The following is a 16950-nucleotide window of genomic DNA, read 5'->3' as shown; positions in this document are numbered from 1 at the left end:
AGTTGTTTGGGAAAGCCAGACTGAGTGATTCAGCAAGGGATACCAGTGAATCATAGGTCATTTGTTTTTTCTTGCGACTCTTCTTAACACCCAAATGGATGTTGTTTATATTTGTATTTTTGATGAGTGCAGAGTCTTGAAGTTGTCAATTAGGTCTAGGGCTGTTTACAATGTCTGATTTGTAAGACACATCTGATCCTGGCCAAACACCCCTGTCTCCCAGTTGATCAGCAGGTTTAGATTTGTCTTTGAGGGCTGGGAGGCGATTTTATAGCATCATTGGCACCTTGGCTTTCTTGAGCCCTTTCTGTGACTAAGCAAAGAGCATTTGGTGCAGGAGAATGTAGTTTGGTCATAGCTCAGTTTTCTGTCACAGTCTGATGTGCAGGGTCAGTTCCTGAGAATAACCTTTCTATTTCTGGAGTTCACTGGAACTCTCTGCTAACTGCTGATTTTCAGTATTTGAGGTGAAAATCTCAAGACATCCAGGCTGGATTCAGATGCATACCCATGATGCTGTAATGCAAGGGAGTTGTGGAATCTCAGTAAGGGAGAAATCTGTGGAGAACAGAGGAGGATTAGATTTGCACCAGCAGCGGAGAGGAAACAGGCACAAAGCTGTTGTACAAAGCAGTGGTCCTGAAGTTGAAAACAACAGGGAAAAACCTCTGTATTAAAGAAATAGCTAATGACTAAGAGGAAGTATGTTTCTGCAGAGGAGGGTTGTGGCTATCCTTGTTCAAGAAGGGAGACTGCAGATGGGAATGGGTACTGGAGAGAGTTCAATACTAATGGGAGAAATATGAGAGTGTCTTGGATGATACAAGATTGTTAGTCTTTCAAAGGAGATGCTTGGCAGTCTGGGACGGGAGGGAAGGAATCGTGCTGTTTAAAAAAAAAAAAATAGCTGTACTAGGTCTTCCCTAATAGAATGTTTCTAAAGGGATGTTTTGGAGCCCAGGGCAGAGGTGTAGGAGATTTGCATGTAGTGCACCTGCTACGACTCTGGCTTACTCTTACAGTTTACAGATATCCATGTCTTAAAGCCTTTCTGGGCAGCAGATACTGTTTCATAGCTGGCAGCAGTGGCTCTGTGAATTGGTTTAGTCCTTGTTTGAACCTGTTTTTGCTTTCACCATGTTGGGGAAGAGGGAGATAAGCTACAGGGAGTAAGATGATCTTTCTAAGCTCATTGTTTACAAAAGAGTAAGAGAGCTAAGTTGGATGTGAGAAAATTAAAGGTAGAAGACAATTTCAGTGATTCAGACTCCTTGAGAACAGGGAGTCTCTGGAGCTGAGACACTGAAGAATAACCATGGGGAAGATTTTCTTATCTCTAGCTGTAATTACATAATCTTATGCAATGGGCTGTGGGATGTGATGCTGTGTTTTTTTCATAGAATAGAAGAAACAACTGGAAATAACTTTTCATATATGACTAAGCATTAAGTAAGAACTTGTTATTTTATTCAAGGGGTTGCAGATGTTTTCACATTTTCTTTCAAAATGTAAACTCAGGATACTTCATCAGGCAGAGTTACAGAAACAGAGAGGAAACAACTGAGAGTACACCAGGCTTAAAAAGTGTGAAGCATGTAGAAAGGTAAAACCCAACCAAACAAAAATTTTCCTTACTGAGTTCTAGTGAGGTGTCCAGAATCAAGGAAGATAAATGGTGAGTGGAGTCTGCAGGGTTACCCACTGTGAATGTGAAAGATATCATTCACTGGGGTAGAGATGTAGAGGAAGCTGGAGATGGTAAATGTGCAATGAAAAGATAGAAAAGATGGAGGATGGTGGTGGGAGCTGGAGAACGGGTGAATGTGCCTCTGGAACGGGAACACAATTGTTATCAATACTAGAAACATATTAAAAGGCAATTTCAGGCAACTGTGTTCTTTACTTTGGTGTGTTCACACTAAAGTTCTTCTGGAACTGGAACCCAAAAAACCAGAGGAAAATGGAGAAGTTTAGTTTCTTTTTATACATATATTTGAAGAACGTAGTCTGTGCTTGAGGAATGAGAAACAGGGTGTCTGGGGGACAAACAATAGTTTAGAGATCCCATAAATTCAAGACTGAACTTTCTTGTATACTGAACTCAGAAGGGATTTTTTCCTAACAGAAGCTTTATTGTTGCTGTTGGCAAAAAACCCCAAAACATTCTCAGGACATATCTTCACTTATGTCTATTTAGGGCTTCCAGAAAATGTTACAGTGGAGTAAAATGAATTTTCAGACTGGTAACAAATACAATTCTATTGATTGTACCTTGATGCCTCAGGATATATATTCACTTCAATCTGTGTAAGTCTTCCAGAAAATGTTGCATTGGAGTAAAATGAATGTTCAGGCTGGTCACAAGTGCTTTTCCATTGTTTATGCCTTAAAATTTTGGGTAGACACCTGGGGTTTTATTCCTTAGATTTAGAATGTGCTGTTTATCCATTTTCCATCCTTCATACCTTTCTGGGGAAAGTAATTCTCCCAAGTCTTGTAGAATTAAGTTTGATTCTCTCTTCTGAGGGTATTTTTCTTTGTCTCTATGTTTTTAAGAAACTTATTACCTGATACACTAAAAAAATTTATCATCAGTGTGGGACTGCACTGGTGAAAAATTCAGCAATGCTTTGTTGCAATTTGAATCAAAGCCCATTTGCAGACTGCTTCAGCAGGGCTATTCCATGAATTGGTGGTGTCTGAAGTGCAATAGCCTGGAATCAGTTGTAGTATGTGTACTGCAGCCTCCTGGTTCATAGTGTTGTAGATGCTTAGGAGTTATTATTCTGATGATAGGGCACTTACCTTTTTTATCATAAGCTCATAAATACCTACTCCAGGGACAGTGCTCTCTTTTTAGCCATCTGCTATTCCTGGAAGAGTAGAAGTCTATTCTGAATGGCTACTTTTCTTTTCTTACTTGAGTGAGAGTGGATAGAGGGATGTTCTTTAACATCCCCAGGGCATGCAAAGCTTTTGGAAACTGAGCTTTTGTCTCTTGCCTTGAGCATTGGTGTAGTACTAACTGAATTACAATGCGTTGGGCAATTCTGGTATCAAAGAAAGAGTAAATCTGGAGCTGGATGAGTAGGAGACAGAGGAACAAATGCAGAGGAGTAATTACCAAGAGGGTGGAAGGAAGGAACATTATGTGAGCAAGAGCCTGTAAGAGGCCTGTACAGTTCTGGGCTAGCTTTTTTAATTGATGCATTTTGACTCAGGACTGTGAGGCAGGTGTAATTGTTGCTTTTTGGATGAGAAACTTGTGTGTGTTGTACTCTGGGTTCAGAGTCTGCAGTTCTGAGACCGAGTCAGTGAGTGGGGGGGTTAGTCAGACCAATTAAGTCATGTGCTAATCATCTTGGCTTCGGAGTTGAATGATGGTTAGACACCATGGTGATGAACAGTTGTTTGCTCCCAGAGTCCTATGTAGGAAAATATTTGCACAGAAGGAAGAATGATACCTTTATTTGAAACTTGAATATCTATTTTAAGTTTCAAGAATATATAATTTCTAAGCATTATCCGCCTACTGAACAGCTGCCTTCTATCCTGACAGTGTTGCTTTCTTGAATTCTTCTTAAAGCATAGAATAACAGCACTGGTGGTATACTAATAGCTGTATCAATACAATTCCCAATATAGATCTATTTGCTTTCTGTTTCCAGTCATAAATTGACTGATAATTCTGTCATAGAGAGGAAGAAGGAAAGCCCAAAAGCTGTACATGTTACTTGTGTATTCCAGTGCCTTTCTGCTGCCATTCACAGGATTTGAAAAGCTGATCCATTGACCAAAAACGTCTTTGCAGCTTGAAGAAACAATCCCAGTCCAAGAGCAGGAAAAGTACCCTCTGCCACTCAGTATAGTGATATATTTTGCATTTAAAACACATACATGATAGTTAATTAGTCCCCCAATAGTTGGTTTAGAAGCCCTCTTGGTTTCGTACCAAGAAGCAGGTGTCAAAATTAAGACCGAGTGTGTTGTTGAGACAGCAGAACAGATATTGTCTGTTCTGTGTCTGTATTGTTAAGTAAGGTGTCTGTCTGATTCAGGCTTTTGCCCTGCAATTCAGGCACAGTCTCTGCAGGCAGAGAGGGACCTTTTCCAAGGAAGGAATAATGAAGCTGCCTGGACGAATTATCTGGGCATAGTGGGGAAGCAGTGTGGGTGGAGGTGAGGGGTTTCCTCTGGAGTCACAAGGCAGAGCCAAGTGTTGGAGGTGGCTGGAGGACTGTTGGGGTCTGTGTGTCATGGCTTGAACATCCTGCAACCCAGGGTGCCCTGGACTGCTGCTAGGCTTGCAGAGGGATAAATCCACTGTGCAGGGTCTCTGGAGGTTGTGGGGATGTTAAACATGTTTTTATTAGAATTCCTCCATTTGTCTCAACTTGCATTATAAGGCCTCATTGATGCTCCTGCAGTGCTTGCATTAAGGCGAGTTTTAGTTGGTTCTTAATTTCCCTGAAGTCAGAAGGGTCAGGGCAGAGTTGATTTATTTGGATCATGATAGATCTCAGAATTCCAGCTAGGAAAGGCAAATTGTTCAGTTTGGCCTTTCCCAAATTCCCAGTAGTTTTCTGTAGTTCTGCATATAAAGCATAGAGTCCGTCTCCATCCTCAGGAGACCTAGTTCTGTTAAAGCTGAATAGCACTTCTTATCTGAAGTTCAAAGCATAGCCCCTGGTATCATTTCAGTTTCATATTCCTTTAATAAATGTTAGGTGCATCACCGGTGGGTAGAGACAGCAGGGACTGTGTAATTAATTTCAGTATTTTTGATTTCATTTCATCTTAAGCCAACAACAGGAAACTCTGGGGCATGTACTTTTTATTGTACTTAGTGAAATACCGAACATCAGGCCTCTAGCAAGGAAAATGAAAAAGTACTCAGGTAATGTAAAATTATGGCTTGTTTCACACCCAGGTCCTTAATAACACGCTTTGGTTTGCGGTGTCCTTAATGAACTTCTGACACTTCAGTAGTTACAGTCTATTGCAAGCTGAAATTCTTTTTATTCTCTTTGATTATGTACTGCTGGGCTTCTCTGTGTGTGTGTGTATGTGTTCACAGGACTTTTTTCATATTTAGTCACTGCTTGCTGAAACAGTACCATATGCAAAACTGAAGTTCCTTATAGCAAGGGTACTTCAGATATCATATTTGCTCACTTCTGGAAGAAAACAGTGTCATGGATCTTTGTGGATTGATGACTCCCTTTGCACACACCTTGCACCTGCTATAATACATATTTTTAAGGTAATTTAATATTTGGTGAATACTTGAATTGAGGACATTTTTCCTGGGACTACGCTTACTTTAATTAAACTATCCTAGAGAAGAAAAACAAACAAAAGTATATTACATTAAACAGAAACGTTATGATTGAATGTGTTCAAAGGACTTTTCTACTGGTTTAACTTAATCTGACTTAAGATCATAATATAAAATTGCTGCAGACAGCGTATTGAGAGACTCTGTGTTCCTGCAATCCTGAGCTCCTGCTTTTCATTTCACACCTGAGTTACCTGCCCTGTTAGCTCACATTGGTGCTTTTATTGATGCATGTCTCACATCTGACACAGTAGTCAATTTCTAAATTCTGACAGTAAAAATTATTGTCAGAATTGAGTAGGAAGTATTTGGTGGTGGGAGTAGTCTTATCTCATAATTGTATGAACTTTGAAATTTTTTGAGGTATGCAAGCGACCAGAGGCTTCTCTTTTGTCAGATGGAGTTGACTCCCTGTGCAGTTATAGACTGTGCCTGGCTCATGTGTTTCCAGCTGCTGGACACGACATTCTTATAATGGCTCAGGTTTTGAACTGTTGAGTTTGCTATCCTCCAGGTATTTGTTGTAGTTGATATACCTATGCAGTTCTAGAAATTGATTGAGTTGTCTCTGTGTGAACTGATAAAATAGAATGGCATCCAGAGAAGGAGGAGACATAGATTTGCTTTGACTCTGAGCTCAGCAGGGAGCTTTGTGACACACATGGGTTGAAAATGCTGACACTGGAGACCCATCTGAGCTTCTCTTCTGTGGTGCTGAAGTGCAGCACTGAGACAAGCTCATAGGTACTATTTGTAATGGGGGTCCTGTGTCCTCTTGTTAGCACTTGCCTAAGCAAGGATTTATTTGTTCATAGCAAGGTGATGAGAGCAGAGGCCATGCTGTTAAGAATGTCAGTCCTGGGTGTTCTTCAGCTGTAAGGATATTAAATTAACCTGTTGTTAGAAGAGCAATCTGATCCCAGATTATAGAGGAACTACTCCCTCTGCCTCCAAATGGTCCAAGGTCTCTATGCACGTTGGAACGGAGGGAAACAGAGTGTGAATGTCAGTATCAGGAGCCATCATGTGAAGGGTAACTTGTAGCTTTGATCCTACTGTCCAGATTCAGTGAGACATGATTTTGTGTGTGTTTGTTCCTGATGAGCATTGTGTATTTTCTGGTGCACAGGAGCAGCAGAGAAGAGCTCAAAGCATGGAGCTGAAGACCGGACCCAGAATTTCATCATGGCCATGAAGGATCGCATGAAAATCCGGGAGCGGAACAAGCCTGAGATCTTTGACTTGATCAGAGATGTGTTTTGTGAGAGCAAAATGACACATGCTCAGCAGATGAAGACAGTGAAACAGAGTGTGCTGGATGGTACCTCAAAATGGTCAGCAAAGATCACGATCACTGGTGAGTGGGATGGGATAGCCATGAGGTCTCTTGGTCTCACTTGGGAGCCTCAAGTAAGAGAGTTAGTGTGGAATTACAACATAGAGGAAGGACTTCTCTGACCTCTGTGTCTTTCTGCTGAGTGCACATACAGGTAGCAGGTGCAGATGCCCCCATTGCAGGTGCTGTAGTGCACCATGAGCTGCAGCTCATCAGAAATGCTCTCATGAGGGATATTCCTGTTTCTCTGGGCATTATGAGCTGATACTTCAGGTGGTGGTCGGATACATTGTCTTGTTGCAAGATGGTGGTAACCCTTCTGTTTTCCTTTCAGTGGTGTGTGCTCAGGGTCTGCAGGCCAAAGACAAGACGGGGTCCAGTGATCCATATGTAACTGTTCAAGTGGGTAAAACGAAGAAGAGGACAAAAACGATCTTTGGGAATCTGAACCCTGTATGGGAAGAGAAGTTTTACTTGTAAGTGCTCTGACAAGGACTCTTAGCTGCATGTCACCTGTTTTATGATTTGAGCTTTGACAGCTGTGTCTTCTCTCTCCATATGCATTCCCACATCACCTGTAATTTGGGATGGTTCTATTTTTGCTCAGCATTGTGTGTGTGTGTGTGAATGGTTGACATCTCTAACAATGTATGTAGTGTACACCTGTTTATCCTACCTATCTTCCTTGTGTATATACAAATTGTCTGCTTTATGAACACTTCTATGCTGATGTTCCGAGAGAATGCTAAAAGGAAAGGAAAATATTTAAATCAGCAGCTATTGTTCCTGGCTAAAAAAAATCCTTGTAACATGAGAGTAAAATTCGTGTAAAAGACTAAGAAAACTTCTGTGACCTTTTTCTGGGATCTGCTACTGGTGTTTGGCAACCAAATTTAAAGGTAATTAGTTTTCAGTTGTCTGCAACACCAGCAGCCTCTTCTTTCAGTTTTGGAACATCAATATAACAATAACTCAAAAGAATTATTGTTGCAAGAGAGAGCTTCCAAGATGACCAATGTATTGAGGTCTGAATTTAAAGCAAAGTCTGGAGGCACAATTCTTTAGATAACATTGTTCTATCCTGCTTTTATTGAATAAGTAATATATACCCTCAATTTGTCATTGAAGATGTTAAAAACCAAAATGGAGACATGAAATCCAACTACTGTTTTCTGACTGATCTCATTCAACATCAACAGTCTTTATTTCCTTTCATGTGTAAGATCTTCCATTGTACCATCTCTCTCCTTCCTTTCTTTTCCTCCTTGTTCTTTCCTAAACTGCTTGAGGGGGAGCTCTCTCTGCAAAGTGCAATTTGTTTGTGTTTTAAAATCAGTTTCATATCAGTCCAGCTTTGTCTTTACAATGTACAGTAGAAACAAAATTATTTTTAAGCAGTTTTGAGCTACTCATTAACGTCGTAAAAATCCTGCTGCTATTTTGAGTGAGTAAGCCCCTGGCTTTATTCTTAGTTTAATCCGAGGTAACATTTCTGCTTGGTAAGTAGTAAGAATGCTTAGGTGCCATTTGGATAACTCTAGTCACAATAGCAGCAAGTCTGTGTGGGTACCTTAAGGACCTTGATTTACCATGCCAAGTAGTTACCATGGTATTTGCAGTGTGCTCCCTTCTAATTTTAGGAGCCTCAGCAAATACTCTGTTTAAAGATAGATATCCGAGTGTGATAAATGTCACCATTTTAACGGTGACACTGTTTAGACTTAATGGCCATGTCTGTGATTCAGCAGATAACATGCTCCTGGGCATTGGTGTTGATGCTACTTTCTGTCTTGCCTGTGGTGGTTGCCTTCTTTGCCTTGACAAAGCAAGAGGAGATGAAGGAAATGAGCATAGTTTCCATACTGATGGCTGGAGAGCATTCAGTACTGCAATCAGTGTGTTGTTTCATTAGTAGATGTCAAAGCTCACCTTCTGCTGGATGAGGAGAGAGTAATTTAGAAGTGTGTGCAGCACTGGTTTTCTACACACCCGTGTTTCTATTTTGCATTTATGGATCTTTTTGCAGCTTGCATCTCTTTGGGTTCTAAAATTTTCTAACCCATAATCAAATGGAAATTTAAATCAACACATTCAGGCCCAAAATACCCATTACATACCAGGCTTTTTTAGAAGAGATTGTCAAGTCAATCAAGAGATTGTCAAATTTTAGGGGGTTGGATGGGAAGGTGTCTTTGATTCTTGAAATGAGGTTAATTTCTTGTAGTGAGAGAAAGATGTGCTGGTAGTTACTGAAAGCCTTGCAGTAGATATATGAAAGCTTTGATGTTCAAAATGGTTAAACAATTAAAAAGGAGCAAGATGTGTAAGTAGAGAGGTCAGTTCAGTTACTAATATGTGTGTCAACAGTGCTGGCTTGGTGGACTTGTTTGTTGCTGATGTTCATTAGGTGCCTAGTGCCTTTCATGTGATCACTATTCCCATGTGTTTTCAACAGTTGAATGTAGAGCCAGAAATCTGTGTGCATCAGTCATTAAAATCATAACACTGTTATTATAACCATGGCATGAATGAAGGCACACATTGTGCAAATTAGTGATTCAGTTCTTTCTGCAAGCTCAGTAAAGTTTATTAAAAGCAGCTTAAATAAATTTGAAATTTTTACCTGTCTGGTATTTGAAATAGGGGGGTTTGTACTTATTTACAGTGATTGACAGAGAAGTATATAAACTTAAATATCTCTCCCTAAAAATGGCTTTGTTCGTTTTCCATGTATTTTCAGAAAAAAAAAAGTGGTAGGTTTGACCCAATTCTAAAGTACAGATTTAGAATCATATTTTAGAAAAGGCAAAGTTCAAAATGCTTTGGGTTTCCATTATAAGTGCTTTTTAGGTCATTACTAGCCTGTGTAACTGTAGGCATCTGCTTTGATTAATCACCAGTTCTTGCAGTGTATTCATGTTGCCTGAGCAAGCAATTTGCAGGCTGTTTCTTTCTGAAAATTATCTCTTTGTATATTTTCATCTATAGCTTTAGGAAATAGGTTGTTATGGAGAGATTTTTGTATATTTCATCAGCGTTTGAAGACCTTTGAAAACATAAGGTGTTGATTTTTCTGCTCTGTTCAAAGTGTTGCAGGCTTGATGCAGACTCTGCGTATGTGGTGCTTAGCAGCAGGAAGCTTGGTGGGGAACTCCAGCCACTGCTGTAGCATGATGTTCTGTGAACATGCACTAAGGAAACCCTGCTTTCCTTGGATTTCCTCCTGCAGTAAATCCTGATTTCTTTCCTCTAGTTGTGATGAGCAGGCTTATAGATGTCCTCCTCCATTTGCTGTGCACTTCTCTCCCCATGCCCTGAGCTCTCTTCCCTTGTCCTCAGCTCTGGCTGGACAGAAGGCAGCATGTGTCCTGCCTGCAGCTGGATTCTGAGGTGTGTGTAGTGGTTGGTCCATGAGAGCCAGCTGGCTGCAGGCTTTCCAGGGACAGCAGCTGGTATGGGTTTCTCTTCTCAATCTAGCTGTTGTTTTTTTCGCACAAAACCTGTTAGAACATAGAAGCTTTCATAACAAGTCTGCATAGCTTGTTTCCTTAGGAAGCAGTACAGTAATATTAGAAGGAAGCTATTTTTGCCATATTCAGTGCAATTAAAACAAGACAGTAATTCCCCATTTGGACATGTTTTAGACTGTCAGTGAAAATTACAGGGCTCCTGGAATCTTTTTTTTTTCTGTAAAGGCTGAAGTTGAGCATCATTTTGCATGGGTTACAATAAGAGACAGTGCTTAGGAGGATAAAGCTGACCACAGGGCAATTTCAGTTTTAAAGGGAGAGCTCTGGGATTGTTTGGAGGCTGCTTGTCCATACCTTTTGTTCAGGGAATGCCATAGTCTTTAAAGACTGTGAGTACTACATGTTACTGTTCTCTCTGGCGTAGGTGCAAAATTACTTGTTCATTTTACAGTAATATCCCCTTGAAGTTGTATGGTTTGAGTACAGCTGTGTTTGAAACTCTGAATGGTGGGTGTGAAGTCATTGTCTGGAACAGATTACATTGTCTCTGAACAGGTTGTGAGAGGCATGTTTATTCTTTCTCACTGCAGAAGAATAACTGAGTTCAAATGAATGCAGGGCCTCCTGCTAGCAGACAGCAAATATTTTACTGTGCAGAGCCCACATGATATACATACCTGTTAATCCTTTGGGAATGATGCTACTCTCAAGTAACCAGTGTCTAGTTACCCAAAGGCTTCTGTTTCCTCCCAAAATTTTCCTTTTATCTGCTGAGCAAGTTGTCAAGCTTTTCATCTTTCAGTTATCTCTGTGATTATATGTGCTGTTCCAGAGCTTTTAGACTTCTTCTGAGATCACTGTGTTTATAACAATTGCAACTGTGCCCCTCAGACTCCCTTCACTGTGTGGCAGAGGCCAGCCAGTTTGTCTTGCTTTCTTTAATCTCCAGGTACTGCAGATACTGAAGCTGGCACTCTGATAAAATCTCACTTGTTTTCCTGCTCAGTTACCAACATGAGACTTAAATCTGAATGCAGACCTCATGCCTCGTGGCAAGCACCAGTTGGAAAGCTGAGTTAATGTAGTTAGCGATATAAAATGCAGAATCACTTCATCTGCTCTTTGTAGTTAGACGAGGTGCACCATTAATTTGTCAGTTGGTGTTGTAACATTGGGTAACAGCAAATGATTGTACTTGTTCTCCTAAGAAAAGAGCTTCATGCTAGTAAGAAGTGAAAACTCATTTCTTTGTTCTTAGACAGCAACAACGGGCTCTCGGGGCATATTATTGTGCTGTCATGCTTAACTTACAAAGTACTAAGGATTTTCCTTCGTTCTCTTTCCACTCTGATTTTGCCTTAGGTGTTTTCTCCACTGTCCTTTTTTCTCCCTAAAAGAGGAGTCTTGTCATCATTTGAAAATGAGCCTCTTCTGAGAAGTTTTTGCCTTCCATTCTCGCTGTGGTTGGCCACAGCTGAGCTGCCACTTGGACCCTGCAATGTTTTGACACTTCATTTGAACCACATTCAAGTCCTCCTGCTTTTTCAGTTGTACCATTTCCCAAAACAACGTTCTTTTCTGCTCTTCCTCTGTATGTTGTTGCAACTTTTTACTGGTCTTTCACATACTGGTTGCTACAACTACCCCTTCCTTTCTCATTTTCCACAAAATTACTATCTTTTTTTAGACTTTGCTCCTCAGAAGCAGAACTATACTCTTCAAATGACCACAGGTCCTAACATCATGCTGATCTGTTCTCTCCTTTGCATTTTCCCACCTCCGGTACTCTCATCCATTATTTCTGCAAGCAGGTCTTCACTTTCTTTCTTTCTTTTTTTTTAGCATTTTATGAACTGTTGCCTGCACTAGAACTTTACAGGCCCTTCTTCAGAACTGTGTCAGCAGGAAGGAAACTGCTCACAGAATATGAACACACAGACATTCACTAGACTCTTTGAACCATAAATATTTTTGGTTCAATACCAAAAAAACCCCAGAAATACAATAAAACTACTTAATTCTGGGCTTGACTGACCTATGTTAAAATCTGCAAAATGTTGTTGCTTCCTCTGGTCTTTTACTTTCCTTGTCTGTTCTTGTGTAAATCTGTGTGTTGTGTTTTGTCTTTATTAGCCTGTCAGCTCTACAGGAGAATTAGCAAATTCAGCACAAATATTGTTGGGTTTTTTTTTTTTCGAAGAATGAATCATTGGTTCAGAAGTAGTACTCTGGTCATTTTTTGACACTTATCCTTTTTCTTTCCCTCCACGTTTTGAAGGAGATGAGGCACGGTCAATGCCCTGTCCCAAACCCCTGACATCATCCAAGCCCATCTGGCCCAGCCTTTACAGAACTGGCAGAGATCTCAGAACTAAGAATCATTTCCTACAGTTTTTTTTTCAGAAGTTGGAGCTACATTGGAGGGATACAAATTACTAACTTTGTTGTGGGAGGAACTATAGTGTAAATTCAACAGTTGCTTGTTCTGTTTAGCCACCAATATACTAATTACTGTGTGTGTGGGCATGTCACTGTGTGAGCAGACCAGAATTAACCACAGCTTCGTGTGCTCTCGTGCTTCCCCTCAGCTGGGCATGGGAAGAGACCCAAATATTGACAGTGCAGGGGACGTGTGTGGGTGCTGGGGCTTCGGTGCTGTGTAAGACTAAAGGGGAATGTGGCAAAATGGATCGAGGTAGAGAGTGGGATAGTGAGCAAGTCAGCAGAACCGGGCTCAGCTGCTTCCAGTGCAGCAACGACTGGCTTAAGGCGGAAAATCTTAATGGAAAAAAAAATCTGATTTTAGTTTTTCTTTTAGATTTTGTATGCTGTTTCTGGAAAATGTTGTTGCTACTTCATTTGGTAGCTTGAAGTGTAAAAGTAAGTGCTTTTATAAAAATGGCACCACTCCAGACACTGAGACAATATGAGTAAAAAATAAAGGGTTTGAGCCATGTACATAGCAAACCTGATTTCCAGTCTCTTGATCTCTGAAATGGACCTGAAAGTATTTGGTATTTTCTTCCTTTTGGTGGGGTCACAGAGTGTTTCTTTTCTTTGCATCCTCTTGGGAAAAGTTGTAATAGCTCAGCTGTAGGAGGGTGGACAGACATATGTGTGCACGCAGTGAGATCAGGCTTCATAAAAACATAACAAGAAGTGGGGCAGGCATCTTGAGAGATATACCAGCTGCTGTATTAATGATGAGGAGAGCTTCTAGCAGCAGAGCTTGTTAGCCGCAGTCTTATGGAGTTGTGTCACTATCACAAATTGGAAGCTATTTATCATTAATTAGAAAATTCTTACCCATTAGCAAGGCCAAGTCTTCCCAACATTGATGATTCTGGTGCACACTGAAAAGTGAACTGGTTTTGACACAGCTGTGTTCCTTCACCAAATCAAGGACTATGGTTCCACAGACTTACCCTTCTGATAGTAAGCTACCAGCTCAAGGCCTTCAGCTGCAGTAAGCAAGTGGTGAAGCTCACTCTCTGGCATGGCACTAGCACAAAGAAAGCAAATTGAGCAGTCTCTTAAAAACAGCAAGGAAAGGTGTGGTAAAATAGAAGCTTTAGTCGCTCAGTAAATGCTATTGGAAAGCTTCCTGTAGGATGTTGCAGTGAGTTGTGCTGCTGTCTTTGAGTGAAGGATGATAGCCAGCCACCTCAGGAGCAGGGGATGATGCATGTGGGGCTGCTTAAGTTAGATTTAGGTTTGAACAGTGAACGTTTTCCTTGAGGAAGGACCACTGGAAGCAAAGAAAAAAGACTAAAGTGGTCCTAGCAAAGAGCTGTCCGCCAGAAGGTGATGGCTGAAGAAGTCAGGAGTTAACTCATGGGTGCTTGGTAAATGCCTCTGTGTCCCAGTTGTGTTTTGAGGCACTTGTGCATTTCTGAACACTGAACCTCTACAATACTGCCAGGCTGTACAGTAGTGCACTGTGTCAGGAAAAGAGGATTTCTTTTACATGCTTAGGCTGTATTGCTGGCAGACATGACAAAGCACTGGGATAAATTTGAGAGCTACAAAGAGCAGCAATTCCAACCATTCCTGCTTGTGAGAACTTGTTTGCATGGTTTTGTTGGGAAGATATTCTTGAAGTAAAGGAGGAGGAAGAGGAGAGTGCAGAAGATGGGAGACAACCATTGAACCTCTTTTATTCTGAACTCTAAATACAGATTTGATTGCACAGTAAAGGCAGGGAACAGTGATGTGCTCTGCCTGTGATCCGAGCTGCATGGAATTGCCTCTAACCTTTCCATATAATTCCCAGCTATTCCCCTCTACTGGAAAAATCAGTAGGAGCTGCATGGATGTCTGTTAAACATTATCCTGAATCACAATGGTGGCAGTAAGAACCCAAATGGTTTCTTGGCAGAGAGCATGCTCATAACCAGCCACTGCCACATCCTATTGACCAGGCTTAGCAGAGCTCTTCTGACCCATTTCTTCTTTCTCCCTGTTGCTTAGCAACAGATACAGCATGTTAATGTTAAAAAGGCTGGAAAACAGGCCTTCAGCAGCAGTTGCCTGTTTTCATAGGTTTTATTTGCTTGAGGGTAGACATTTGTAGTGGTTATGGTGAGTAATCACCCTTGTCATGGTCTCATATGAGCATTCAAATTGCTTTATTGCATGCCCTGTAAATGAGCAGAGCTGTTACAGTACGGTTCTACCCAATTCTGACATCCAAGAGCCTGTTTCGATATACAAAAGATATCTGAAACACCTGAAAAAGGGGGGAGAGTCTTTAAATCCCGTCTGTGCATTAAACTGGAGGATGCTGATTCATCAAACAGTAAACTGCTTCTTTTAATGGAAATGTCTTTATTGATCTGCCCAGAGCACAAAGTATCAGTCTAAGCTGTGAATAATAGGCAGAATCAATTCTAGTAATTAAATACCAATGCTGCAACTACTGTATCACACTCGTTCTCCTCAGGCAGTGTGGTGTATCATCTGATTGTAATGTCTTATGCATTGATAAGACTGCTTTGTGACTGTCTTGAAGAAAGAGATCTACCTCCACCTGAACTATTTTTCCTTTGTTAGAAACCAGCACAAAGGGTGTTTGTCACAGGTCTTCACTGTGCTAACCTAGAAACTGCATAAAGACAGGTAGCCCTTACAGCCTACAGCTGAGCAGGAGGTCATTGATGGAGAGAGCTGTTGAAACCAGTTAGATGATGATTGTCATTTTTTGCGGGGGTGTATGCTGGCATTAACCAGCCTGGCTATCCCCTGGCTTCTGTAGGCTTCACAGCAAAACTGACAGCTGTGAAGAGAATTCCCAAGTTCTGTGAGCTGCTGCTGAGAGTGAGGACAAGCAGCAGAGTCACACTGCATGAGAAGTCAGAAATTGGTGGCTGAGGTTGGGGCAGGGTGGTTGTTCAGCATGCATTTGGAGTATTTGCCATGTCACAGGAGCATTTAGAGTGCACCAACAAGGTGTTGTGTTGTTCATATCAGACACTCCACTTTTGAAATAAATGTACATTGTTTACACTTTGCTAATATATCTCTCTGATGCTGGACGAGTGGGTCAAGAGGAGTACAGAGAATGTAGCAAATAAATGCTGGCTGCATTGCAGACTCTTAAAATTACATTTTCTCTTGTTTGCAGTGAGTGCCATAATTCCTCTGACCGGATCAAGGTGCGAGTGTGGGATGAAGATGATGACATCAAGTCTCGTGTCAAGCAGAGGCTGAAACGCGAGTCAGATGATTTCCTGGGGCAAACAATCATTGAAGTTCGCACTCTGAGTGGAGAAATGGATGTGTGGTACAACCTTGGTGAGCAGGGCCTTAAGGCTGAAAACTTGTTACGTGTTGGTTTGGGAATGTTTGAGAGCACTTGGATGCATGTGGACAATTTACAAGAAGGGAAAAAAGTTTACATGGTTTCAGCGGCATATGATGCTGCTGCAGAGCAGCTGCAAAGCTGATCTCAGTTAAAATGGAGTATAACCTGCCAGAAGGTTGATGATTTTTCTCTGTCAGCTACTTAAAAATACAATGGAAGAAATGCTTGCAGCAAGACTCTTATTCCACCTCTGCTGGAGATGTGCTGTCCTGTGTTCTTTCTTTTGGTGTCAACACAAGCATTTTAGCACTTTGTAAGAACATCAGGTGCGTTGCACTGGGCTGGCAAGTTCTTGAGACCTTTTCCAGTGACTGTTGTAAAGGGTACCAGCAAGCAACCAGATGGTGCTGAGTTGACAGGCACGTGAACCTGTCATCTCCTAGGAGATCCAAAATCTTCTTCCAGCAGTTCCCAGGAGTTCAGGACTATGGTGAAGTTAGGGACAAATTCCACATCAGTCAGCCCTGTTCTCAGAAAGGAATCTGTCCTTGGTGGTTCTAGTTCAGCTGACTGAATCCAAGAGCCTGTAGCGCATTTGCTGGCAGAAAGGGTGTCTTATGTCCAAAAGTGTGCATAGTTCTAATTAGATGTGTCATATTGAGGGTGTATCATGGCAGTTGTTTTGCTCGTGTCTACTTAGTATTATTCAATGTTTTGAAAGAAAAGAGAAAGTTTTCACTGTGATGACTCAGCCCAGGTTCCAGCAGTTTCCAACAGTTTCTTTTGCCAGTATTGTCATCCTGAGATGGCCGTGCTCTGAACATGAACAATGCAATAATTGCTGATGGTTTTGCCCTCTAGAGAAGCGAACAGATAAGTCTGCAGTGTCCGGGGCTATTCGCCTACAAATCAGTGTGGAGATCAAAGGCGAGGAGAAAGTGGCTCCATATCATGTTCAGTACACTTGCCTTCATGAGGTAAGAGGTGTGAATATCTGTTCATT

General features: G+C 41.2%; 1 protein-coding gene across 5 annotated transcripts in view; it reads left to right on the top strand.

The window, feature by feature from the left end:
* UNC13B (unc-13 homolog B) overlaps positions 1 to 16950 on the top strand; it is a 206892-nt gene that overhangs the window by 130251 nt on the left and 59691 nt on the right. For all 5 annotated transcript variants that reach the window (XM_054283505.1, XM_054283504.1, XM_054283503.1 and 2 more), the window contains 4 exons: positions 6468 to 6695; positions 7009 to 7150; positions 15768 to 15937; positions 16809 to 16924. In XM_054283505.1, the coding sequence (XP_054139480.1) occupies positions 6468 to 6695; positions 7009 to 7150; positions 15768 to 15937; positions 16809 to 16924 (656 nt within the window). The remainder of the gene's footprint in view (positions 1 to 6467; positions 6696 to 7008; positions 7151 to 15767; positions 15938 to 16808; positions 16925 to 16950) is intronic.

The sequence above is a fragment of the Melozone crissalis genome, unplaced genomic scaffold (genome assembly GCF_028551555.1).
Source record: "Melozone crissalis strain CALT ecotype California unplaced genomic scaffold, PUWL_Pcris_2 ptg000036l_1, whole genome shotgun sequence".
Classification (NCBI taxonomy): Eukaryota; Metazoa; Chordata; class Aves; order Passeriformes; family Passerellidae; genus Melozone; species Melozone crissalis.
The sequence above is the reverse complement of the archived record's forward strand: the minus strand, read 5'-3'. Positions and strand labels throughout refer to the sequence as shown.